Raw genomic sequence first — 27217 nt, 5'->3', positions numbered from 1 at the left:
TTTCACTTTTATTCACCTAGTTTGTTTAACTACCGGTCTGCTGCTTCATCCGTGGAGATCATCACTGCATCCTTTGCATTACTTGTTTGAGAACAGTTATGCAGTGAACAGCAGGTCACATCAGTAAAATTTTGAAGCCAGCCAGCAACTGATGACCATTGCTGACAAGAGAATACGGTGATTTAGAAAAAAAGCCCCGTTCTCCTGGTGGCATTGCAACAGGCAAAATACTGACTAGCACAACTGTGCAGGAGCATCTCACAGGCAGTGCAAAATCAGACAGGTGGACAAGACCAGAGGGATTGGAGTGGTCAGAGTAATTCTATTTCCTTCTGCAATGTACTGACTAGCATCTAAGTTGTACAGCAGCCCACTAGCAGATGGACTGGTGAGCCTTACTCAGGTGTGAGAGCATGTGTCCCTTCAGTGCCTGGCCTACAGAAGAAAAAACCCCGAACACTGCTCTAGCTAATTTCCTTTTAGTTCAGGTAGCAGGGAGCTATGTTTGTTAGAGCTGGAGGTTCTGGGGATCATCACTGCTTATGACTACTGAGTCTCTGTGATCACAGAATGTAAAACAGCTGACTACTGAGATGTCTGCTATGGTTAAGGAATTGTTTCCAGGGAAAGTTGGGCTGATATTTATAACCCTTATTTCTTAGCTATGTCATCCTTATTCTGATACATGAGAAAATGACTAATTCAATTAATTATGGCTGAATGCATCCAATGAAGTGAGCTGTAGCTCACGAAAGCTTATGCTCAAATAAATTTGTTAGTCTCTAAGGTGCCACGAGTACTCCTTTTCTTTTTGCAAAAATCATTTGTGGTTTCAGTGACATTTAGTATTAAGCATTCAGGTATGAATGTGGCAACATATTAAAAACCACTGTAAAATCAGTGCTTGTGTTTGTATTGCACTAGTGAATTATACTACCATTTTGGAAAGTAGACTTTAGATTGAGGCTTGAATGTTAGGCCTCAGGCTGGTAGCAGCTGAGGCAGCCATGGTCTGCAGTTCTGTGTGCAGGATGTAGTGTACTGTACTAGCCAGAGTGATCTCACAGTGCCATCTAGTGACTGGTCTGCCATCTAGTGCAGTGGTCTCCAAACTTTTTGGCTCGCACACCCCCGGGGTGAAGACCGGAAGACCTGCCACAGGCGGGCCACCGACGGAAGAAGACCGGAAGACCTGCTGCAGGGGAACACCAGCTGTGGACGTGCAGAGCTGCTGCCGAAGAAAAAAACGGCGGAGTGCCGTCCGGCGGCGCTCCTGCTGCTGTGCACCCCCTGGGACCATATCATGCACCCTAGTTTGGAGACCACTGATCTAGTGACCTACTGCCAGATTTTCAGGAGTTCAGGGCCAGATTTTAAATGCATAGCACCCAAAATTGGAGACAGATTTTTGAAGATTTCAGTTTCCTTGTAAGCATCTAAATAAGGGCCAGATTTTCAGAAGACCTCTGTGCCCAGTATATGGCTAACATGCTGAAGTCTTCAGCAAATCTGGCCACTTATATTGGACTTTTGGTTTAAAAGGACCCGGAATGATATTGGAAAATCTGGCTCTTAATGCATAGCAGTCACTATGAGAGGAAGAGAGACAAGGGAGGAAAAAAAAAACAAAGCAGAAAACATAAACACAGGTTTAGATTCTTTTGCAAAGTTGTAGATTTATATTAAAATTAAAACACATGCAAGGTGGCTTTCTTAACGCATCGGAAGCGAAATCAGCATGGTCTCCTCAAATTACTGAGGTATTTCCTCTATACTTCACCTCTGGATTTGCTGATATAAGAACTTTCTCAGAATATAGTCTTATAAGCTAAGTGAACATGTTTTATGAAAGTTTTTTTTTGTTCTGTGTTTATACAGTGCCAAGCACAGTAGGGTCCTCGGCACTATGATAATACAAATAATAAATAATAGTGTTTTAAAAACATTTTTGCATCACTTTGTAGCATGCCATATATTGGAATGTCCCAACGGAATGGCTCAGGATGTAATAAATACCATAGGGCAGGCTTTTGAGCTCCGATTCAAGCAATACTTGAAGAATCCTTCTACTCCGATTACTTCCAATGAAAGGTCAGTGTGGTGTTTTCTAGTAACCCGAATATTGCTCTTCTGCTGTAAGGATGAATACATGCTATAGGGACTGACCCCCTAAACAAGGTGCATTGTGCCTGACGTTCTTTTGGACACACACAGACTTTATTTAAAAAAAAAAAAAAAAACTCTGTACACACAATATATAGCGGACCAAGTTCTGCTTCTTCTAGTGCATTCCCATTTGTTCAGGTGTAACTGAGAGCTGAATTCAGCCTTTTTCTCCCTTCTCCAAATAGCCTTATTTTAAATTATGCATGTTAAAGTGAGCATTTCCAAATAAGGGCAGAATAAGTGAAATGAGCAAGTTCTGCTCTCTAAATATTGTGCTTACGTTGAGCTCCAACCTCAGCTGTTCCAAGTTTATGTTCAGTGCAGCTGCGGGGGGCGGGGAAGAGTAACTTTTAGCCACCTTTCTCCTCTCCTGATCCTGGCCCTGTTAGGCCAGACAGAATTTTGGCTTCAACTTAGAGCAGCCTCACTTACTGAAATAAACACAAGTGCAACTTGGAACTTGAATGTGTGAAGGGTGTACCTGGAGCTCTGCACTTAGCTACATTATTAAAAATAGAGGAGCTAGATTATTACTTGGACTATATGCCTGCACATGGGAGTAAGGGCAAGTAAGAATGCTTCTCCAAGGGCTGTGCAGACTTTGGGTGTGGGCACACAGGAGTAAGCACGAGCTTATTCCACACAGCAGCTGGGCAGGGAGTAGGTGGGGAAGTGGCAGAAACTTAGCTTTACCCCTCCATACACCCTGACCGACACAGCAGAGAAATCGTAGGGGCACGTAAAATCTCAGCCTATCTTTCTGACATCTCCTTGCAGATGTCCACTCATCAACTGAAACCTAACATGGCCAGAACCTGAGTGCCTGATCTTTCCCCTAAAACCCTCCCCTTTCCCTATCACAGCAAGCAACACTACCATCCTTCTTACTGCTCAAGCCAGTCATCGTGGCTTTGTATTTGGCTCAGTCTTCTGCTTTGACCCACAGTTACAGGCCATGTCTAAATCTTGCTGCTTCTTTCTGCAAAAATCTCCAAGATCCAACTTTTTCTTCCTGCCCATGCTGCCAAGACTCTGGTCCAAGCCCTGATCATCTCATGCTTTCACTGCTGTGATCTCCTGCTATCTGCCTTCGGTGTCTGCAACCTCATCCCCCTAAAATCTATTAAAACATGGCTGTGAAAATGATCATCTTGGCTAATTGCTCTGACTTTGTTGCCCCTCACCCCCATTTTTAAGTTTCTCCATTGGTTCCCCCTTCTCCATTGAATCAGACACAAACTTCATGTCCTTACTTTCAAAGCCCTCTGCAGTTTAGCCCCCTACCCACCTTTCCAACCTATTATCTTATTGCAAGGTTGACTCACACCTTCGCTCTACCCATGATGTCCACCTCAATCACCTGCTTCTCTGACAAGCACTTACATGTTTTCTCCCATGCTGCCCATCATGAGTGGGAAAAGCTCCCAGTCTGAATCATACCCATGATAGGTAGGGTAGAGTCCCTATAATTTCAGCTATCTAGTCCATAAAGGTGCTTCATTGCTTTTTATAATTATCCTGAAGAAAGGCAGCTTGTATACCCACAGCTTCAGTGAGGTTTAACCCAACCCATAACAATAATAACAATACCACCTTAATTATATATTTTTTATTATATAGAGTATTTCTTTCCCTCCACATTCTAATACTAATCTGTTACCTCAGGGGGCAATAAGTATAAAGATGATCTTCCCTGTGAAATCATGCTAGGCTACATGATACATAAATCACAGAAATTAGAAATGGAAATGGTTGATTAGATTATTTAGCCCAGCACTCACCCAGTCCAGGAGAACAGTCCCCAGACAGAAGACTTCCTTCCAATAGTGCTGTGTGACTGAGTCACCCACTTCCAAACTACTATGAATCACATAATCAAATACTTGAGCTGTGTATCACATAATCAAGTACTTGAACTTTATCTCTTTCCTGCTTGTGGCCTTTTATCCAATTATCTTCTTGTTACACAGAGAAGTAAGATTCCAAATGCGTTGTTGTTTTTGGAGGAAAGGCATTGTGCAGGAGACACACTGCAAAAGCAGGAGGTATCAGCTGAATGTTGAAGCCATCATCATTTGGTTCACGGCATGCAGGAAAATGTGGCACACAATCGATGATGCCATTTAGGGCTTGTCTATACGATGAGGTGATGCACATTGTTGGGGTGTGAATTCTAACGGGCCCACATAGATCCTGCTGGCATGCACTCAAATTTCCCTAGTGCACGTTAATGGAGTCCAATTTCAAACACTACTATGTTAACACACACTAGGGAACTTTGAGCCCACGCCAGTTAGTATGTGACACGCTGTTGTGCACTAGAATTCACACCCCACTTAAATGCACTATTGCACCGTGTAGACAAGCCTTCAGTGTTTGCTTCCAGCTGAAAGAGTCTTTTTCTGTTGATTTTGTTTTTTAAAATTAGACTAGATTCCACTGTGGAAAACTGTATTTGTTGTAGCCATATTTGATTTCCTGAAGCAATTCCAGGCCTATCTAACTGCTGCCCAAATGCCCACATGAGGTTTTAATTTCCCTTTATAAGTCCCCCACACTTGCTTTATGCAGACAAGATAAGAGGCAAAAGGAACTGGGCCCAGAGTCTATAATGTGAATGCATTAATGAACAGTGTCTCCTCTGAATGTAAAACATTGCCAAAAGTGGCTCTTGTATCATTTTCATGGCTAAAAGAATGCAGACTGTCCCAATGTTAAGGAAGTATCTATGCCACCCTGCCAAGTGAGTTATGGGTGATTAAAACAAATCACAATAGCTGAAAAAATAAAGAAGGAGCTGGGTGAAAAGATTTAATCAGACAGCTTTTAACATTGGGAACAATGGTATTTCTATGGCTAGTTTGTCCATTTTGTTGTGGACAGACTCATGGAACATGTTTACCCTGAGAATCATCTGATTACAAGGGTCATTTCACGTGGTGGTTCATTTTTCAGTGAAATGATGAATCTTGATGGATCAGCTTGGAATATACAGGAGAAGGAGGATCATGAATATTACAATGAAATTCCAGGAAAAGAACCTCCTACAGGTGGACTATTAGACACGCAAATAAAAGTGCAAACAGACCAAAGGGCAAACTGTCCCATACAATGTGAAAAGCAATACTGTTTGGTAAGCATGTCTATTTCTGGTATTACTATTCACTACCGTTCTGGGGAAGAGAAAACAACTTACTGTGGTGGAGAGCATATGAACACAATCACAACCAAATCCTACTTGGTTTGGGAAGGGGTTTTTAGGCCAGTTTTAAAGCACTTAGCACATATTTGAATCTCAAAGCACTTTATCACCATTAACTGATACATCCTTACAATACCTCTGGGAGAGCAGGTCTCACCTCTTTTTTCAGATGGGGAGAAAGTGGGACGTAGATTTAAATGGCTTGTTCAAGACCACACACCTGCAATCCCTCAGGACTTACCAGCTCCCAGTCCCATGGTCAGACCACGCTGTCACTCCGCACTACATTCTGCATGTACGAGATGCAGTTTTTAGTAATTCTAGTGTGTTTCAAGATACAGTGTGCTTTCAAATGACCCAAAGGTCTCTGGGACTTTAGGGGGATAGACCAAACCCAGAACCTCTCCGACTGGTTTTTGAATGTTATGTACATTGGCTAAACCGGACAGTCTCTACGTAGAAGAATAAATGGACACAAATCAGACATCAGGAATTATAACATTCAAAAACCAGTCAGAGAATACTTCAATCTCTCTGGTCACTCGACTACAGACCAGAAAGTTGCAATTCTTCAACAAAAAAAACTTCAAAAACAGACTCCAACGAGAGACTGCTGAATTGGAATTAATTTGCAAACTGAACACCATTACATTAGGCTTAAATAAAGACTGGGAGTGGCTGTGTCATTACACAAAGTAAAACTATTTCCCCATTTTATTCCCCCCCCCCCCACTGTTCCTCCCATGTTCTTGTCAGCTGCTGGAAATGGCCCACCTTGATTATCACTACAAAAGGTCCCCTCCCCTTCCTGCTGGTAATAGCTCACCTTACCTGATCACTCTTGTTACGGTGTGTATGGTAACTCCCATTGTTTCATGTTCCCTGTGTATATAAAATCTCCCCACTGTATTTTTCACTGCATGCATCCGATGAAGTGAGCTGTAGCTCACGAAAGCTTATGGTCAAATACATTTGTTAGTCTCTAAGGTGACACAAGTCCTCCTTTTCAGTTATGCTTGTAGCTTTGCAGCAGAGGCTTATTGAGGAGGGACAATAACAACCCCAGGAGATGTAACTGAACTCTGGTTCACTGCTGTGATACTGTATTTCTCATACGCCCAACCCAGGTGTTGTTTTCTCAGTACTTCCTTTCAATCTTGAAAATTCTTTAATGCCATTCAGACAACAGTCTGACCATTCTGCTTCCGTGCCATGTTGTCTGTATTCTCTCTCCCTGTTTTTTTGAAAGAAATGTTTGCATGAAAACAGGATCTTCATTGCCTAGGAGTTAATCTAATCCTGCTGCATATTCCTCAAATGAAATCATCTGATTCCCATTTGTGACATCATAGTCATCTCCCTAGCAACTAATTGTGATGATACAAACAGTGGGTTATGATTTCAGGTGAGGAATTGGTCCCAGAAGCAGAGCTGCTGCTTGGCAACCAAAGTTCTGTCTTCATGAAAATATCCTTAGGAATAAAATCAAAACAAGGGGTTATTCATTAAAGGAGGAAGGGTTAGTATTCCCAGTGTGTTGAATATTAATGTTTTGCAAGTCAATATGTTAAGACTGTGTCTGTAACATGCTACAAACATAAAATGCAAATATAGAACCAAGCTTCTCTCTCTCACCCTGTCAGAGTCTGGCTGTGTACCCATATTTTCTAAGCCTTCCATTGACTGCCATGGAGCTTATATTCTTCATGAGGAATGGGGCATGTGTCACTGGAATAGCCAATGGGAAGTAAAGCATCTGCACTGACTATTGTTTGAGGTGGTGGGGAAATTTGTTGTCTAGGGATCACTGGAGTGCATGGTGTATATTGCAATGATATCTGAAGTTTATTAACAATTGACATCCTATGAGAGTAAATTGTGTGATTCTTCCAGGCTGGGAACCCAAAATGCATCAACATATATGAAAACTGTCCAGAAGAAAACAAATCAGTGGGTATGTGCTATGTCTTCCTTCCCCTGCATATCTATTTCAATTGAGCCAGACTGTCTGGAAGTGCTGAGATTTTTGATATAATAAAGAAAAGTATTCTGCTTATTAGGTTATGACTAGTTCCCTAGCTGAGGGGTGGAGAGGAAAGCCTTACAATTTTTCAAAGGGGTGTTGATCCATTTTTATTGCCTGCTGGTGGATTTTACCAATTTTACTTGTCCTGACACCATACAGGAGCCCTTTGTTACTTTATTTTCTTTCATCGCCTGCAAGGAAGAAAGATGCTCCCCTACTTAACTAGCTGTGACCCGACTCCTACAGAATATACACATGCATTACAGGGTCAGAACTGTCAGCGTTGCTGTGACATTCCCAGAGGGAGCATGTTTGTGGCCTTGATTCCAGTGTTAAAGGATCCTAGTTTCAAATCTAATCTTAACTCTGTTTCCTCACTTGAGCTTTCCCCTGTTTCCCTTTGTGTGGCTGGTTATGTGTTCCAAGTCACCGTCATGGTGGGGAAACTTGCTCTCTGATATCCCAATATATCAGTAGGCTCCCCTTTTTTGGACTTCACATGGCACTGTTGATGCCACTGGACACGTTTCTTTGGCTCCATCCTCTTCCTCATACAACAAGACCTTTTAAAAATCCCATCAGCCCTGCTGGTGGGGACTGTATTACACTGCCCACATCGTGGTGTTAGATTTCGTTATTTGCAATATTTCTGCATTTGCCATGTTTAAAAGAGAAGCAACTAATTTCTACATATGATGGATGAATAAATCAAATAATAAATGTGATAAATAGCACAAAAATGGTTGCTGTTTGGCTAGCTGAGTAGCATTCCCTTAATACCCTGCTGCTCTGTTAACCCTCTCCTGCATTAAGACCCTAGGCTGAGTGATAATCCTCTGGCTCACCAGGCAGAGCTACAAAGCACAAATCAGCTCCAACCTCCCTTCATGGGCAGGGAAAGGAAGAAATCCCTCCCCTTCACAAAATGCTCTCAGGGAGGGGAGAGGATTTTGTAATGCAACTGAGGATGTGCAGTGTGTCTCATAAAGACATACATTAGGATTGGAAGGGACCTCCTGAGTCCTCAAGTCCAGTCATCCTATTGATAAACTTACAAACTCATCTTAAAACTGGTAGGCTGTTCCAGAATGTCACTCCTCTGATGGTCAGAAACCTTCTTCTAGTTTACAGCCTAAATTTATACCCATTTGTTCTTTGCTAACATTGTTCATTAGTTTTAATAGCTCTTCTGTCTCCCTGGTGTACCCTGATGTATTTACAGAGAGCAATCAGATCTCTTCTGAGCCTTTGTTGCACAAAGCTAAACAAGCCAAGCTCTTTTTAGTTTCCTCTCATACAAACTGCTCCCAGAATGAGGAGAGACCAGAGTTCCAGTTAGACTCAATGGATGTTTTTACACATGAATCAGGGTAGAATAAGTGTGGAAAAAGTTAATTTATTCAGAATTATCCAGGGCCAGTAAAAATAATCAGCCACATATTCCATAATAGGGCATTAGGAACCCTGAGATGAGAAACCTAAAGAAAAGTTAAGAAAAACTGCATGTATTTTTACCATAAATACATAAAATACTCCTATAATAACAAATACTCACTCCTATAATTTTCAGTGAACCATACTAGAGAGCTTCAGGGTGGAGTTTTCAAGATTACTCAGCTTTGGCCTAAATTTCTCTCACTGAAGTCAGTGGGAGATTTACCATTGACGTCAGTAGGAGCAGAATTAGGGCAAGGGTTTGAGCAATTTTGATGACCCCATTTTAACTCTAAAATGGTTAGGATGTTGAACATTATGCTTTTTAGAAATAAAGGCAAATGAGATAATTTGGCACATTTTTTCTTTTGTCCGTGAAGGGTTTAGTGGAAATGTCAAAGCTGCAACATTCAGATGCAGCTGTTGTGGTTTTTTTTAGCTTGGTAAAAAAGAAGATACAATGTATATTGCCATTAATTACAGGTAACTATGGTGAAAGATCACTGACGGCAAAAAAAGATGTATCCTTACTGAAACCTGCTTGCAAAATGGATCTTTTTGATGACCCTTCTTACATCAACACTCAGACCCTGCAAACTACAGCCTACACAGCTAGAGGTCTTGCATCACCCCAGATCTATGGGAGCCCGCTGTGTCATGAGAGTAGGTTCATATTTCAATTACATCTTTTTCTTGAAATGAGGATCTTGTCATCTGAATGCACGGGGAAGGAATCTGTTTCCTCCATAATAATTTGGGAGCGAAAAAATTCTTGTAACTGTGCTAGGCTCCCCTTTTTGCTGTTAAATTCAGGATAAGCAGCACCAAAGATTAGAAATCCTGACAAGCAATGAGCAGATCTAACTTCTGTTTTCTGAAGTTGATCAATAGCAATAAAATGCATAGGGTTATAACTTTCACAGGGAATGACAGGCAGTCCCTGCAAGCTGCTTTGAAAACATAGGACCATATCATGTCCCCAAGACATCGGATGGTCTTCCACTTGTAAGTCTTACCCATTCTGACCAGGGTAGGTCAACTGCTTCTGATGCAACTTCATAGATTTTAAGATCATAAGGGACCACTATGATCATCTAGTCTGATGTCCTGCATAAACCAGCTCAGAGAACTTTACCTCCTAATTGCTACATCAAGCCCATAACTTTGGTTTGAACTGTAGCAGATCTTTCAGAAAGACACCCAGATTTGATTTAAAGACTTCAAGTGATGGAGAATCCATCACATCCATAGCTGAGTTGTTCTAATGGTCAATTACCCTGACTGTTAAAAATGTTCTCCTTATTTCCTATCTTCTCCCTTCCTGAACCACTTATGCGGTTGGCTTGGGATCCATCCACTCAGAGAGAAGGGGATGGAGACAAGAGAGGCCTGCATAAGAGCAACCCTCTGGCCATGATGACTTTCCCAGCTTGGATCTGTGGGTTCCCTCTGTGCTTGGAGAATCCTTCTTTAAAGAGGCCAGAGGAGGCCCTGCTAGCAAAACTGCATTGAAACAGTGATACCAGTCAGTTTTCTAAGAGAAATGTTGCCTATGAGTCATTTGCGGCCTGACTGGCTGTATCCCAACCCTCCTATACTGTTGTTGTGTTTAGTAACATTTTGGTTTTGCTTAGCAGATGCATCATGCTGTAAATGCTTCCTTTCTGGCTGTATCAGTCATATTATCTTATACTCCAGTACGTAGCTAGAGTCATTCAACATGACCCTCACGATTAGATGTGGCATTCTCTTCAGTGCCAGCTAAAGAAGAATGAAAAATTAGATCTTTAAATAATGTAGCCAAAGACAAACTTGTTTTGCAGGAAAGATCTGATTTTTTTTGTTTTAACAAAATACCTACCAGATCAGAAATAATCAGATTGTGTTCTTTGTCATTTTTCATGTGCTGATAATACAATAGGTAAAAGTAACCATGCAAACAAACAAATCAAGCATTTTGTCTGTAGATTTTGGTGTAAGACAGAATGTTTTACAACTGACACAACCCTACAGAAGTATTTTTGTGCCATTCATAATTGTATGTAGTTCACTGAACTACATAAACAGCTTTCTAATACATGCCACATTCAGATATGCAATTGCAAGATGGAATCTCCTCTAAGCTTCCAGACTTTGCGATTCTTTCCCAGAGAAACCCACCATACTCAAGCGTGACAATACAAAACTCAAACGCTACAATATCAGAACAAACTTTTTAACGACTAATCCCTGTTCCTGTTACCTAGCAATGTGAGAACTAACTAGCTGTTTAATGAATCTCACACTTTCCAAAGTTTCTACATCTGCAAAACGGGGGTGATAAGTTTTAACTAACTTGCTGGGTGCTGTGAATATTACTGTGTGCATAAGGCTTTGAATATGTTAAATATTATTACTACCTGGAAGACTGGTTTGATTACAGCTTCAAATCTGAATCATTTGACTCTCCAAGTGTTTGTGGTATAAAAAATTTAATATCTACTGCATTTATGCTGAAGTTTTGGGTGAAGGGTCCAACATCTTTCCTTTCATTTAATTTTAGAATTGCCAGAAGCTGTTCAGCAGCGTGCCACAACCAACATGGATAGCGTATGTGTCCTGCCACAAATAAAGCAACAGTTAAGGAATGAAGATTGTTACCATGGGAAATTAAACAGGAAAGCAGCAGAGACCCTCTTGGTCAACGATGGGGATTTTTTGGTGCGAGAGAGTGCAACATCACCTGGTCAATATGTATTAAGTGGATTGCAAGGAGGGCAAGCAAAGCATTTACTACTGGTGGATCCTGAAGGCAAGGTATGGATAATCCATGTCTGGAAAGTATCTCATTAAAAATGTACTGGTTTGCTCCAACATTTCAAAGGCAAAGTGCATATTAAACTGCCAAGGACGAAATGCGGGTTCTGTTGAAGTTAACAAGAGTTTTGCCAATGACTTCAGTTGGGCTAGGACTTCACCCGAGACTTTTAATAGTGTGCTCATTATTGTAATTAGCTGTCTCACATGGATGTATAATTAATACATCTTTTGAGTATTAAATGTTGCTATAATCAAATGCTGATAGCATCTAACAATAAAATTGACCAGTAAAGGGTTTCCAGATGCAGAAAAGATAATGGAAAGAGTCAGTTGTATAACCTGAAACCTACCCTTCTAGGACTTCTGTACAGCTGCTTGAGGGGCTTCCCTGAGTGATATTTCTTACAAGTGGGAGTGAACCAGAGAGCATTTGCAAGAAGGATTGAGGGGAGATGCCTCTTGGGAGAAAAAATTGTGGCTTTGCTCCCCTTTCATAGTTGTGTGCCCCTGGGCCCAGTTCTGCACACATTCCATCAACTTCCCCTTTCTCCCTCAGTTGTTCTCCGTTGCCTGTGCAATGGGTATGACGTCACCATAGCAGAATACGTAACCAGCACAAGACAGGATATCACAGGTGTTACTTCTGGCTGGCACACAGGAAAACCAGTGCGAAACAGATAACAGAACAATAGTTAAAACTATTTGTTCTGTTAAAGTGTGTATCACTGCAATCCTGTGTATTGATCCTGCTGAATTCAGTGGCTTTAATTCCTGTTGACTTCAAAGGAGCAGGTTCAGTCTGTGATCATTTTTAATTGAAAATAAACTTCAATCAATTCTTTTGCTTCCTTACAAGGTGAGAACCAAAGACCACGTGTTTGATAGTGTGGGTCATCTTATTCGCTACCACATGGAAAATAATCTGCCAATCATCTCTTCTGGAAGTGAAGTGAGCTTGAAACAGCCAGTGAGAAAACAGAGTAACACAGGACACATGCAATACAACAAATAACACTGTTGGATCTCAAAATTCCCATGGCAATTCATTTGTGAAAACTGCATTGACTATTCTTAAACTTCATTACTACAAAGCCAACTCAAAAAGTATAAACTGCACTTTTCAGCTGCTGTTATGGAAGACTTCTTTTCATGTGTATGTATGAATATATGTATAACTATGTAGATCTATAGAGATCAATATGCATAGCTATATATATAGATCTACAGTTATACATATGTTCATACACACACACACACACACACACACACATATATATATAATGTTAATCTTATCAAAATGAAACCACTGGAGAGTGAGAGATCCATTTGGGAAACAAAAGACATGCACAGATATCACTTTCAAGGTCATACTGAATCAGTAACTATTTAAAAGCACAATTAAATTTGTACATGGAAAAGCTCACTTGAACAAACTGCTGGGACATTATTACGGTAGTATGTGCCTTCTAGTCATGGAATTATTGGAAACAAATATTTATATTGGATTAGTTTCAAGTGAGTACATGAACATATGTAGGTTTAGAACTATTTGCCAAAACAAATTATTTGAATATTACTAACATGTCACTTACAGTAGACACTAATTTTATTTCATTTTGCTTATAACAGCACTTTAATAGCAAACAATGTTTAAAATTAATTGCATACACAATACAGAAAGGTTGCCTGTTTTCTTAGTAACAATCAGTTTTTTAATCACTGTCTGACTGCTCAAAGATTTGAGATTATGCAACATTTACTAAATTGAAATAAAGATATGTAAATGAAGTGTAATTTTGGAATAGAATGTGTCAAAGAGCAAGCATGCTAGATCCTAATATTTTTGTGTCTTGCATATAATTTTACTATGATTGCCAACAATTACTGGAAATGTCTCTTTTTAAAACTAGGTTACATATATTTTTCATTGATTCCATAGATATTTACAGATTAGAGAAACTGAATGAGACAAATGATACATTTTGAGGGGGGAAATATTAAAAAAAAAAAATTTGAATTTCGCATGTTCTAGAGATTATTGTACAAACTTTTTCCCAAAATGATGTGATATCTGCCCCTTGCTTACTTAGATTCCATTTGATCATAAACATTGGAAATGTCTTTTTAAGAAAATATATTCTGTTTTGTCACAATAAATGCTCTAAATCTGAATGAACCTGTAATCAGCGTATCTGAGAGAGTCAGTAGTTCATTGGTAGTTAAGGAGCAGTGTTTCAATGAGTAATAGGAGAGAGGAGGTGGAAGTGGAACTGAAGGCCCTTGTGGGGACTTATCTAAGGGCTAGAGCTGGCCGAATAATGGATTTTTCAGTTTGCTGGAAATTCTGAAAAATCGAAACAAAGTTTTGTTTTGGGGTAGAAAAAATAACTACACAAATTCACAAATAGCTCTGGGTCAACCAAAACTGCATTTTCAGGGGAATAAATTACTTGTGAAAAATAATTAGCCCAGCTCTAGTAAGGGCATCCTTGCTTGGTTTTAAAATAAGCGATGCCTTTTGGCACAATCAACTGCACCCACCCCTTGCCAAATTCAATTCCATTATCCTGTGGTAAATGAGCTTCACTAAAAACATGGAAATTCTGTGTCCTCCATTCAATACGAACATCTTATAGGATGTTACAGAGAGAGATCCTTGCTTCTTGAAAGAAAAAAGGCTCATATATAGGATAAAAGGTCTGGTAACTGAGGGCATTGTCTTCCATTGAAGGGAAAATCTGATTATTTGAAGAGCCATTTTTTAAGCAGTGTGAAATGACTTCCCCTGTTTTTTCATCAGTTTCTAGGCCTGAAAAAGCTATAATCTTTCATCTTGTGTAATGTCATTAGAATATTAAGCTCACATACACACCTTGAAGCAAGGAGAAGCTTTGAAATGTCACTGTAGTTGATTGCCTTGATAACTGTCTGGCATGGGTCCTATTTTTTGCCTTCAGCACTGAAGACCTATGTTGTTTCTATTTGCTCACAGCAAAGGTTCTAATCTGGATCAAAGCCGCAAAGAGAGTCACTGAAGAGTTCTGTAGAGTTGCTGGCAAAGTGGTATCAGGTTCTGGATTGGTGCTCTGCACACTCTCCCTCTTAGCTAGAGCACCACCGTGTAACTTACTCAATACAAGTGCATTTAGCCGAAGGGGGAGAGAACACTTTGGCTGTTCGTCTGTGAAAGAGAACTGCAGTTGCTCTGCTTCCTCTTCAAAGTTGGAGGTGGGGAAGGGGAGAAGAATGGAGCTCTTCTGCTCCCAGGAGGGAGGTAGAAAGTGAGTGTGTGTAGAACTCCTCTTCTGCCAGAATTAATTGAAAGCCTCCCAAGACTTGAAAAACAAAGTGTTTGGGGTTGTGGGGCCATGGGAGAAGAGTTGTCTGAATTTGATATTGAGAACGACTGTCCTAGGACTTTCATTTTTCTTTCATGGACAGATGTATGCAGAAAATATCTAGCATGTGGGTATGGTATTTATAGCTTGACAAGAAATAGACTGAAACCGCCACCCTGAAATTGAACATCCCTAGCTTGTAGGAAAATTTGGCTTAGGGCCCAAACTTTATGGCTTGGGCTTCTCTTGGGTGTTATTGAAGCAAAATTGTGAGAGAAAAAAAAGGGAGAAGAAGCTGGCTAAAATGTACATTGATAGAATAATCAAGTGATATCTCAGAATCTGTTGCTGTGGAAGGGAGAAAATGGAAGAATCCTGAAGACTACTGATACAACTCAGGTGCTGCTGTAACACACCCATATTCTATTGACAAAAGACATACTTTCTAGATTAAATCACTAGAACTCCAGTTAGTCTTCTCCAAAAAACAGAGAGGTCTCTATCACTTGCGTATTAATAAGTCCCTGACCCGCTCTGTGGGCTAGCTACTGCTTACAAAGTACATTATCCTATGCACAGTGGCAGAATTCTAGAAAGTTTTCCTGAAAACCATCTTAAAGCCTCTGAGAAAAGTCATTGGCAAGCATGCCTATGCAAGTCACTTCACCCTTCTGTGCCCAGGGGGATATTACTTCGCAACTGAAGTTGTAAGAATTGGTTAATGTATGTAAAGCTCTATCTGTGCTAAGTATTATTAAGATGTTACTAAGCCCCACTAGGAAGGACACAGATGTACTTAGGGAAGCCACCTTGAAAATGCTGAGCATTTCAGTCCCTTTATCAAAGTGCATGCAGATTCCACTGAAATAACAGAAATTTCCTTGAACAGATTAAAATTTGTATTTGGATAATTTCAATAAATAAAATGTTATAACACACGCACACAAATATCTGTGTGCTCTTATCTGCCTCAATATGTCTCTGTCAGGACTTCCAAAGTTTATATGATTTAATGCTGATTCAAGCCGTGGAATTATATGTTTATGGAAGATGTCAATGGGTCAAATTCTTTTTCTTAGCAGATGAGCAAATGATTCATACCTGGGAAGACCCTCTGTATTGTTAATTGTTATGCAGATATATGGTACAGGCAGTGCCTTTGGAGTTCTTTGAGCAGCAGAAAAGTTTGGCTTTTGACATGTGTTTCTGATTATAATCAATTCTTGAGGCACAGTCATTCTCTGAGACTCGAGTAATGGTGGTGGGCTGAAAGAGCTGAAAAAGGGGATTGCTCTGAATGTTGTTTTACCACTTCATCTAGTATGTGTGTGTTAATAAAACCAGCTACACTTAAAATATGCCCAGCAATTTGCACATTTGGGGAAGCAAATGTTCCCCCTCCCCCATAAGATTTTTGTACTTGCTCAAAATTTCATATGGCACCCGGGAGCCATGGCTTGACCATTCTTAAGCAGTGGATTTGTGCTAAATCAATATGATCGCTGCTGGAGCAGCCCCGAGTGTCCTTTTAGCTGCAACATCATAGGAATTTGACCCAGCCACCCCACAAAACAGAGGAAATTTCTGTGAGTGGGATTGTGAGCAGGCCCAAGGGATCAAAATACACTCAGATTTGGCTAGGTGCCCCTCTGTCCAGATAGAGGGGTAGCCAGACCAAATGGTGGGGTGACTTGGCACATGGGGAGTGTGTTCAAATGCAGAGAACTCCACTCAGAACGCAGCTCCTGGAAGCACTGGCACATGCATTGTATGGATAAGAGAGAACGGAGACTTTATGCCTAAGGGAGACCGTAGGTCCCTGCAGAAGGAAGAATGTAATGAGAGGGGACCAGAATATGGTCTCTGCAGGGGAAGGACTGGAATTTGGTTTCCTGCCCCCAAAGTATCTGAAGTGGTGCCACTTATTTTCAGGCTCGATATGTGTTGACTGATGCGTCCTCCACGGGGAAGCCAACCTGTAAGACTCCAGCCACCGCTACCATTCAGCAAAGGGACAACATGGATATCTGAATCAGCTAATGATATCAGTGAATGGGGAAATGTTACAATACAAGCATGTGATATGCAGCATCATTCATATACCCCTGTCTCCCAAAGAGATTTATTAAGAAATCAAGCAATAATCAATTCAATAGTCAACCACAAGCTCCACTCAAACAGCTTATCTTAAAATCAGTTTCAGACCTCTCATCACATGGCATCTGTATAATGCCCCCACATTTCAGCTTCACATGGTCATGGGCTCCTGCTGTGATATCATGTCTCGTTGCCATGTCAGGATGCCATCATGTTGCTATGGCACCGCCATGTTTTTGGTGATGCATCACATGTTGCTTTCATAACCGTACATGGCAGACCCCGTGGTGTGTGCATGTCCCACGCCCCCCTCCTGTTAGGGTCCCTCCCAGCTGTAGGCCTGGGATGCACAGTGGGGACGAAAAGGGGGATAAGGGACTGGCCAGCAGCAGAGGTCCGCTAAAACCCGCCCCTACCAGCCATTGGCTAAGATCCCCAGCCAATCAGCGAGCGGCAGCGCTTCCCGCGGCCTCCCGCGCCTGCTTTCAAACTGCAAACTCTGGCGTTTGCGGCGCAACTGAACCTGAATGAGGAGGGACAAGTAAGTCCCGCCTTTAGAGCAGGGCCCGCTAGGGCGCAGAACAGCGGCCTGGTCGCTGGCTGGAGGATTCGGCTGTCACTCTAAGGGGGTTAGGCTGTGTCACGCGGAAGGCTACCGGTGGCATTTGATGGAAGGCGAGTAACTGTAGCGTCCTGCGGCCTCTGGTAAGTATCGGTGCGGGCTCCGCGCTGCTCCTCTCCTGGAGACCTACCGAAGCGCGGGCCCTGCTTCTTCCCTTCCCCCCTCGGGGGGCACGCGAGCCCCGTTCCCAAGCCCGCCCGGGGGGCTCGGTACGGTCCCTAGCTGGTGGCCACAGCGAGTGGGGCCTTGTCCCTCCCGGGGGCCGCCTCCTACCGCCTCCCTCAGCGCTGGCGCTTCCGTGGGATGGGGAAGGATGAGGGGGACGGAAAGGGAGGCGCGACCGGGCAGCTAACTCCGCCCACGGGCTTGTCTCCTGTAGCCTTCCGGTACCACCGTTCTGCTGCCGCGGGGCCTTCTGGCAGCCCCCCGCCCGAGGATGCGAGTGCAGCCGGCTGCGCGGGGGGTGGCGGTGATCCTGCGATTGCCTCCCCCTCGCGTGGGCGGAGCCCAGAGTCAGTAGAGGGTGGGGATGGGGCGCGCCCACCGCCCTGTCGCAGGATCCTCGGCCGCTGGAATCTAAAGACTGTTAAACCCCACTCCTGTTTGGGGCCAATGGCTAATGAAATACAGTCGTGACCTGTCAGCCAGTGTAGCGTGCCACTGATGGCTGCAGTGGATGTTTTCTCATTGCTGGGTAGTGAGAGCTGCTCTGGCAGAAGCAAAAGGCATTCGCTCTACTTTAGTTGGTTTAAAAAAAAACACCTCAATTGTTCTTCAAAACAACTTCTGGGTACGATACTTTGAGTCTTTAAAAAAGAAGAAACTTGAACTCTCGCTCTGTTGTCACACTGGTTTATGAGCATTTTTCTAGCAAGTTAGAACAACAGCAAATTCCTATGAACTTTGCATCAGGAAGGAATCACAGCTGAATATCATCAAAAGAGTGATCTGATTATACACAAAGTACTGCAAAATTCACAAAATAAAGAAAATGAACAACAAAGAATTTTCTGCTACCTTTCAGTTGTAGTCATCTTGGATGTTGTTTGTAACTATATAGTGGGTAAAGAGATCTTCAGTTAGAAATGTATGCTGGCGATTTCAGAGGTCATCTGTATGTCTCTGAAATTGAATATGTGGTGGGTGCCACCCCTAGGTCTCCTTGAAAATCCCAGCTGTAATTTTCAAGCTGCTGGTTTTTTTCCTTAACTAGTACTGCCAACCCTGAAGTAGCTTTAGAAAAGGGAGGCTTGCCAATGGATCTGGTACTATGTGTATGATGAGATGCTGTTACGTTTGTGTTTGATTAAAAGATGAGTGTGTGTGCACTCTGATTATGTGCACAGGACTTCAAAAAATACATGTATTTATGGTGAGTAGGTGCTAGCAAATTATGCAGGATTTGAGCTTGGACTGACCATCACAAACTTCACTACCTTTTGTTCTATGTCAGGGGTTCTCAAAGTGGGGGGTCGGGACCCCTCGGGGGGTCCTAAGGTTATTACCTGGGAGGTCGCAAGCTGTCACCTTCCAACCCAAACCTTGCTTTGCCTCCAGCATTTATGATGGTGCTAAATATATAAAAAAGTGATTTCAATTTATAAGGGGGGTCGAACTCAGAGGCTTGCTTTGTGAATGGGGTCACCAGTACAGAAGTTTGAGAACCACTGTTCTATGAGCAGGGTGTGCTTATTTGATCTTTTCTCTTCTAATATTTAAAAAAAAAAAAGCATGTACATATTAACGTAAATAAAACATCTCTACCAAAACACCATCCTGCCCCCAGTTCTCCCTCTGCGGAGAGGGGGAGAGAGGAATTTAACCACACATGACAGATGTTAGTCCTGTCATTTATGTATTGTTGGAAGCTGCCCAGATGCTATGGTTTGGAAGGTATTAGAAACTAAATGTAATACAATAGGCTTTTAGAGAAAAATATTATTTTACACAGATTCACTTTCCTGAAATCAAGCTAAACTAATGCATTGCTGTCTTCCTAATTCTGAAGACTGCTTCAGTGCCTTATTTACTGCTTATTGCTTTTGTCAAGCTGCAGTAAAATGAAAACTGACCACCTGAAGAAGAGTGTGTAGCTCAAAAACTTGTCTCTCACCAACAGAAATTGGTCCAATAAAAGATACTGTATTACCTCGCCCACTTTTTTTGGTCAATGTTACTACTACCAGCAGGGTTCTGAATAGCTGCATTGAAAACTGACAAGAATTGGATCAATTTCACTGCTGCTGCTTGGGAAAATTATCAGTAGATGCAGGTGCAAGAGCTATTTAGTAGAGATGATTTAAAAACAGGCTGAAGGGAGGAGTAGATGAGGACTGCTGCAACCAGTAAGCTCAAGTAACCTTACGCATGTTTTGAAGGAAATTTTGTGATGGGTGCTATTTGTGCTGTAGGAAATACTCAGATTAAGTATAAATAGGCAAACACCTTTAAAGTAATTATTTACAAAACGTTACATTGTTGATTCCAATTGGATGTCATCTGCTTTCCTTAATTTGGGAATGATGCGTTTACTAAACCTATCGTTTGGGGGTGGGGTGGGAATAGCAACATGTACTACAATTATATCTCCAAAAAAGTAGGGGGGAGGCTAGGTGTAAAAGTGTTGTAAAAGCTGCTGTAATAGTTCTGGTATTGCCACTTACAGTTGCTCAGAAAAGACTTAAATTCTAAACAGCTAATTAAGGCTTGTCAGAAGTCTTTAATTGACTGGGGACTTTTTTTGCTTCTATTATGGTTTTTATCGGTGCTCTGGCAGTAGCACACTTCCAGCATTTTTTATATCAGTTACATGAACTATAAAACAAACAAACCCAAAACCGCAGGACTAATACAAGGTAGAATTTATCCACTTATACTGAGTGAATATATACTAACTCCCTAGAGGCCCAAAGTTTTGAAATACTTCAGAACATAATTTATCTTAAGTAAACTGTTTGTTTTAATGTTCATGTAATGATTAAAGGTTAAACACTTTAACATCTAAATGTTATTTATTAAATGTTTTAATTGCTAAAACACAGAATTCTTAGAAATTAAAAAGTCTTGCTAATACATTGAGATGCTACAGTGGAAGATCAAGTTAATGCACTGATAGTTGCAGTATTTGTTCTGAAGTAAACATTGTGTTGCATGATTTTTGTTGTTGCTCATATGTAACTTTTTCTTCCTCCTGTGATAGGTTTTAAACAAGTTGGACAGCAAAAACTTTACCTTGTTAGAAAACAATGTCACTTGACTTTGACGGTGGAGCTCTGCAAACTCAACATGAAGAAGAAGATGAATATGACCAGGAGGACTATGCAAGGGAGCAAGAGGTGAAAGCAAAGAAATGGCATAAATCTGAAGGCTTGTTTAACTCTTTCCTTTTCATTTCTTTTATCCACAGTTGTAATTATTCTGAAGGATTATAAATTTGAATTTTTTAATTCCCAAGGCTCTCATGAGAACACAGCATTCAATACTGCAGTATGTTGTTTTTAAAAGAATTACGCCAAATCTCAAGAAGAGATGAGAGCCTACTTTTTAAAGAAGGAAGCTCATAACAGAGTGCAATATTTGTGAGAACTGCACACCTTCAATACATGATGAGACAAAGCTAAAGGCCTCCATCACCTGAGAACTGTGGTTATTTCTCAGCAACCTCTCCCCTGGTTAGGATTACTTACTTAAGAGGCTAAAGTTTTGGTTGGAGTTGAGGGAATATTTTCTACTCTGGGCACCAGCTTGATTGTGTGACACAAAATATGTTTTAATATTTTCATTTTGTAGTTGAGGTGCTCCCTTGTCTGATTATGCTAGATGCTTTCAAGGTGGCTAAAAACTGATTTATTTTTTATTTTTATTTTTAAATCAAAATCATCAGACTGTTTTTAAATTTAAATACAGGTTTATATTTAAAAAAATTAAAAATTAAATTTGAAATTGACAACCTAAGTTGTAAATGTCTTATCTATTAAAATGATTTATATTAAATATAAAAAATATTAAGCAAATCTTTGCTGCCAGGTTTAAAAAAAAAAAAAAGGCAGATCTTGAACTGGTGGAAGTTTAGGACTTGGATCCCACAGAGAGGAGTACAGTATAAATGTCTAGAAATCTCATTGCCCATGCACACACAGCACAGACAATAGCAATATAGCTTGCATACGGCGTCTAGAGAATCAGGGAATATTCTCTGATCCCTGTGCGGGTCTCTTGCTGTGTCATCCACTCCCTTTTGGGGTCCACTCTGCTATCTAAAGACAAGATGGGCTCTTGTGATACCTTATGAGGTATTACAAGCACTTGTGTGTGGACATTAATGACGTTTTATAGTAAATGCCAAAGTTCCCTAGCACAGACTGACCTTTACAGTTGCAACATTTCTGTAATAATACTATGATTACCGCAACACTTTTCACAAGAATTAGGAGCACTAATTTCAGTATCCTAGCCAAACGTTCATTTAGGGACTTTAAATTTTACTGTCTTAGTTAAAAGTTACTTTCTATTTCTTTCTGGAAGCATCACCAGCTACTTTTAAAATAACTTTTAATGTTGTCAAGGGAGATAAGGTTATGGTGACATCACAATCTGCTTGAGTTTACTTTTGTGTCTCTTATGATCTCACTAGAAACAGCTGATGGGTTTTTAGTTCCTTTTATTTTATTTTATTTTATTTTTGGGGGTTGGGGGGGGCTCTTGTTCTAGCTGAAGGCATGTTTCTTGACTTCCCAAGGTCAGTTGTTTTAGGAGAATTGTGAAATGTGCCATTTAAAGATTGATTGTGTGTGTGTGTGTGGTTGGGTTGTGAGAAGAGAATTTATGACAGCAGTTGTTATAGTTGAACTATTCTCAAAGTTCATCTTTATCCTTTAATGAGAAGGGACGGCGTCTGAGAGTGTTGGTCACACTTGTTTGTGGTGTGGGGGAACTTCTTGCACCTGCAGACATTGAGGCAGTATTTGTCCCATGGTGAAATGTTCTATGCTTTATGTAAACGTTGATAATAAAGAATAGACTTGGAAACAATTAATGACCTTGATACACAAAATTGTTTCGCTTCTCTTTGTAGCGGTAGCTTCTATGCAACTCTCCTTGGATAACAATAGTGATAGCTCTTCACAGTGAGAGATGCTGTGCTCCTGAACTGAGAGAAGACATTCTGAGATCAACAAAGCAATTAATGTTCCATATACTTCAGTGGAGGGTGATCTTTTTTTAAAGAGATCTCTATTATGATGTATGCTCTTGTATACTATGGCTAAGGTATATTACCTGAAAGAACTCCTTGTGTGTCATTCTTTTTGTGTCAGCTTATGTTTGCTTCCACTGACTCTTAATTTTTGTTACTACTTGCTGCGTTTGCCTTAGAACTGCAGATCTCTGTTTGGCAAGAGGGTGCTTTGGTACCAGAGGGTTGAAGGCAGAGGTCAGAGTATTTGTAGTGTCTCACTACAAGTTTTATTACTTGGCCACTTTGCTGAGTGGAGCTTTCTTTAATCTGGAATTTCTCTGTACTCATGAGATTTTGGAAGTTGACTGGTTACTGCTTCTTTCCTGAAACTGGGGACAGTTATGATCTTTACGTGTGTGATATGGTGATCTGTCTAGGACTGGAAACACCTATTGGACTGGAACTGTATATAAGGTCAGGTTTGTGGTATGAATGGCTGTGTGTAAGCTGGAAATCCATCTGAGACAGAGAGAGCTGGTTTGGGGCCATTGTGTTAGAGGTGATAGCAGTGAGATGTTGCAGACCTCCTTGACTGAGTCTTGGGAACTTTAGTACTGTTAGACAGCATTTCAGTCAGCTCTCTGAAGAAACCTCTTCTGGTTAAAGACTTATATGTTAGCAAGATACCCACATTGGTCTTATCTCCAAAACTGCAAATGTAACTAGGCGCATTTGAAAGACTCTGATTAGACTCTTGTATCTGAGGCCAGTTTGGAATAGAATGGCTACTTATTCATTTTAGTACACTAGAATCTGTGATGTACTCATTTAGCCTGAAGAAATGAGGGGAGCTACCATTGGGCCCATAGTGTTAGGCAACCAAATTCTGGTAAATCATATCCAGTTAGGGTGCTCACAGGTGATGAGATCATAAATGTGATGTGGTCTTGCATTGGTTAAGAGGAACTTAAGTTCTGGAATTGATCTTATCTGTGTGCATATACATGTGCAATTGCTCTGGATTGGCTGTAGTATCCAATGAGACACTGCTTGCACTTCTTGTGGATGTTTCTTCTAGATAAAACTTGCATTGGGAAGGAGCAGGATTGGGTTGAAGGTGATATTGGGGGTGGGAGGAGTTGTGTTTTGGTTGTGGTAATCTATCAATACTGTTGTTAGAGCGTGGCAGGTGTGTGTAGGATTCTCCAGGATGCTGCATTAGTGTTGTGATTTTGGGAAGGGGTAGAGTTGGCAAACCCTTCTTCATGAATAGTGTACAGAAGAGCTGCTGGTAGATGACCTTTTCCTTGTATTGAGGCTATTTAGGGCTGTTTTCTTCTTGTGTTTGCATCCTAAGAGCTTTCTGCTGCTGTAGATATTGACAGGGAAGGGTGATTGTGGTGATGTAGCCTCTGATCTAGACTGTTGAAATGTCTTTATTGGTGTGAGGTCACACTAACCCAAAAGTTTCTTCCAGCACTTGCTGGTGAGCAGCTCCTCTACTGGAGCTGGGAGAAGAGGCTGTTGGAGCAATGGGACCCATAAGCATAGTTTATTGGTTCCTTTCTGTTTTAACTACAGATGCTCCAGAATTATTTCCTTCATTTCCCACTAGGTGTTAAGTATTTCTTACGATGCTTTGACATCTGTTTAATCTAGTTATTTAATGCCATAACATTTGTTTTATAAGCCCAGTTCTCTTTCCTTGTGCATTAGAGAACACGTCAACAAGAAAACTTGTAAATTTACCAAACCAAAGTAATTGCCCATTTCTTCAGACATAGTTATAAGTGAGGGTCTTCCCATCCCCGTGAATGGCTTTGCTTATTCTAGGTTTGGGAAAACAGGACTTTTTAAAGGTAATTAGTATTATTTTCTGTGACTTTATTGCATGTGGAATGTGATTTTCTTCTACCTTAGGTGTTAACTGAGTATGGTGGTCCTCTCCCCTATCAAAAAAAGGGTGTGGGGGGGCATGGGGACACAAAGACATGGCACTTCTCATAACTGGGCATAAATCGTGTCCTGACACCTTTTTTTAACAAGTTTTGTGGAGTAAGCTTAAAAAAACAATACTTCTAGCAAAAAATATACTTCTCTGCCCTGCTAAGATTACTTACCGCCCTGAGTATCTTGTTAAGTCACATACTCTGTCTAGCATATGTGGTAGGTAAAATGGAAAAAGGCAGCTGCTCTCTTTTTCAGTGCAGCAAACAAGGGTAGACTCTCAAAACTTTGGGCAGTCATTTTTGTCACAAAGAGTCCCGGTCTGTATTAGAACCAGGCTCACAAGGAGACAAACAACCTTTCTATTTTTACCTGCTTTCTTTTGCTCTATAAAGTCATCTTTATCTTTGAGTGATTTTTGTCTTGAGGCAGGTCCGTTATTAACATCAAATTACTGCTCTTGCTGCTCCCACTGCCATGCTACATGGCCTCAGCCTGCTTGGAGTCCCAGGACTTTCTAATTTATAAGAGTTACCAGAAATCCTCATTGTACTAACTCTTAATGGGTGCTCAGCTTTCTGCTGCAGGCTATCAGTACACTAGATCATACGCTCACTGCGCTTCAGTTCCTTCTGCCGGACTTCAAGTCTCCACCCCAAGGTGAGGCCAGCAAAATTGCTGATGTAGTAGTACTTCCCAGTTGTAGTTAAGGAAAAGGAAAGTCCTGCTACTTTTAATGTTGCTGCTTTCCATTTCTGATCTCCTGCTGGGAACAATAAAGCTAGAGAAATATCTGAAGTCGAGCAAGGTTTTGAAGAGAAGTAAAAGTTTGTCCTTTCAATCTGAATACAGGAGAACTCTGCAGAAGGCATCTCTTCTTTCTTCCTTTTCTTTGGTATTTTGCTGTAGGCTTCAGAATTATTACTTATAATTTTACATTGTAGTCTCTCAGATTGAAAGACTAAAAGGTGTTTGATTCATATAACTAGTCCATAGCATTGTTGAACGTCTGGAAACAAGCAAAGGTTTAAGTGATGAGGTAGTGGTGTTTAGAAAGATGTTTTCCCTCACTTCCAGCCTTCCTCTTTGTATATGTGAAGTCTTAGGAAGCAGCTGAGTATGTTAATTTTTTTTAAAACAGAGATTTAGCAATTTGGGAGAGTTTGATCTGAAATGTTGTTGTTGGGGGGCGGGGGGAGGTTATACTAATTTTATCTTTTGTCATAGTAGTAACTGCTACTCTGAGATAGTGTCTTCTTCTTTTCTTTTTTTTTGGTACTTCATGTATAGAAGCTGATGTTTCTGCTCTAATTAACAAGTATGTGTAGACTTTGCTAGTTTAGAGAAGAACAAAGTTCGGGGGCAGGCACTAGATGCAATAACTGATTATATATTATGTAGCTTTCTAGTATCCTTTTGAGAAAAAGAAAATGTACTGCCCAGATCTACCAATTGAGGGTCAATATATGGCTATATACAGAAACCTTTCTGAAGGTTTGGAAGAACAGGTACATTCTATACAGGATTCCTTACTCCAAGTAAGTACAGAAGATTATTTTATTTATTTATTTAGAATTAATTTATGTGGGCAAAGGGAATGACTAAATATGGGAAAGTCAGGGTAGACTGCTTTGGGGAAGATAACATGGCAGTGAATATTTTAAAATGGTTTTTTGTGCCTTTCTCCTAAAAACTTTGAGGTGATTTAGCTTGTTGAAGCTAAGTAACGTGCCAAATGAGATCTCAGGATATTCTTTTTTTAAAAGACATACTGTTTAGAGGAGTGCCGTCTTTTTATACTATATTATTTCAGTTATTGCACTGACTGCAGCAGTATAAACAACTCCTTCCTCAGGGGAGAGTTGAGAGGCTTAGTTAATGTTTGTACAGTACTTTGGAAGTGTAAAACACAATATAAGTACTATTCTAATTTTTTAGCTGACAGTCATTCTTGCTTTGACTGGTGTCTATTTACATATAGAATAAATTATAACCTCCCCATGCCCTAAACTAAACAGTCAACTTTCTAAATAAAATAGCCTTGACTTGTGAATAAACAGCATGCATGGCATACTCTGGCTACTGCACCTTCCAGCTGTAGTCTGGGGAGCAATAACTGCCTTTGACAAGCAACTGCAACTCTTGGGCCCATGTCAGCGATGCTCTTGTAAACACACAGGAATAACGCATTTTGACTCTCATAAGAGATGTTTTCCCCAGAAATAAGGATAAATCTCTTTTTCCTAAAGTTCACCTTATGTGTCAGTATGTACAATTTATACACAGGTATTTTCCCCAGATATATTGTATACTAGCCCGCCACTGTTCTATCAGCAGCCCCTACCCGGTGGAGGAGATCGTATACTCGACCTTCAAGATTAGTTATTGCCAGTAAAATTCCTGGCCAGTA

At 40.8% G+C, this 27217-nt stretch overlaps 2 protein-coding genes across 3 annotated transcripts in view; both read left to right on the top strand.

Annotated features, from left to right (window-relative positions):
- SHC4 (SHC adaptor protein 4) overlaps nucleotides 1-12839 on the top strand; it is a 49325-nt gene extending 36486 nt beyond the window's left edge. The window contains exons 7-12 of the mRNA XM_077828315.1: nucleotides 1965-2091; nucleotides 5122-5299; nucleotides 7262-7322; nucleotides 9312-9491; nucleotides 11371-11624; nucleotides 12484-12839. Of these exons, the coding sequence (XP_077684441.1) occupies nucleotides 1965-2091; nucleotides 5122-5299; nucleotides 7262-7322; nucleotides 9312-9491; nucleotides 11371-11624; nucleotides 12484-12639 (956 nt within the window). The 3' untranslated portion in view covers nucleotides 12640-12839. The remainder of the gene's footprint in view (nucleotides 1-1964; nucleotides 2092-5121; nucleotides 5300-7261; nucleotides 7323-9311; nucleotides 9492-11370; nucleotides 11625-12483) is intronic.
- A 4873-nt stretch (nucleotides 12840-17712) lies between these two features.
- Nucleotides 17713-27217, top strand: part of CEP152 (centrosomal protein 152) — a 51309-nt gene continuing 41804 nt past the window's right edge. Inside the window, exons 1-2 of one of the 2 annotated variants that reach the window (XM_077828852.1) lie at nucleotides 17713-17767; nucleotides 20884-21019. In XM_077828852.1, coding sequence (XP_077684978.1) covers nucleotides 20930-21019 — 90 coding nt within the window. In that variant the 5' untranslated portion in view covers nucleotides 17713-17767; nucleotides 20884-20929. Of the gene's footprint in view, nucleotides 17768-20883; nucleotides 21020-26237; nucleotides 26346-27217 lie in introns of those variants that run through there. The other variant, XM_077828851.1, reaches the window with a different exon arrangement.

The sequence above is a fragment of the Eretmochelys imbricata genome, chromosome 10 (genome assembly GCF_965152235.1).
Source record: "Eretmochelys imbricata isolate rEreImb1 chromosome 10, rEreImb1.hap1, whole genome shotgun sequence".
NCBI classification, from domain to species: Eukaryota; Metazoa; Chordata; order Testudines; family Cheloniidae; genus Eretmochelys; species Eretmochelys imbricata.
Note: the sequence above shows the minus strand (reverse complement) of the source record. Positions and strands in the feature narration are given on the sequence as shown.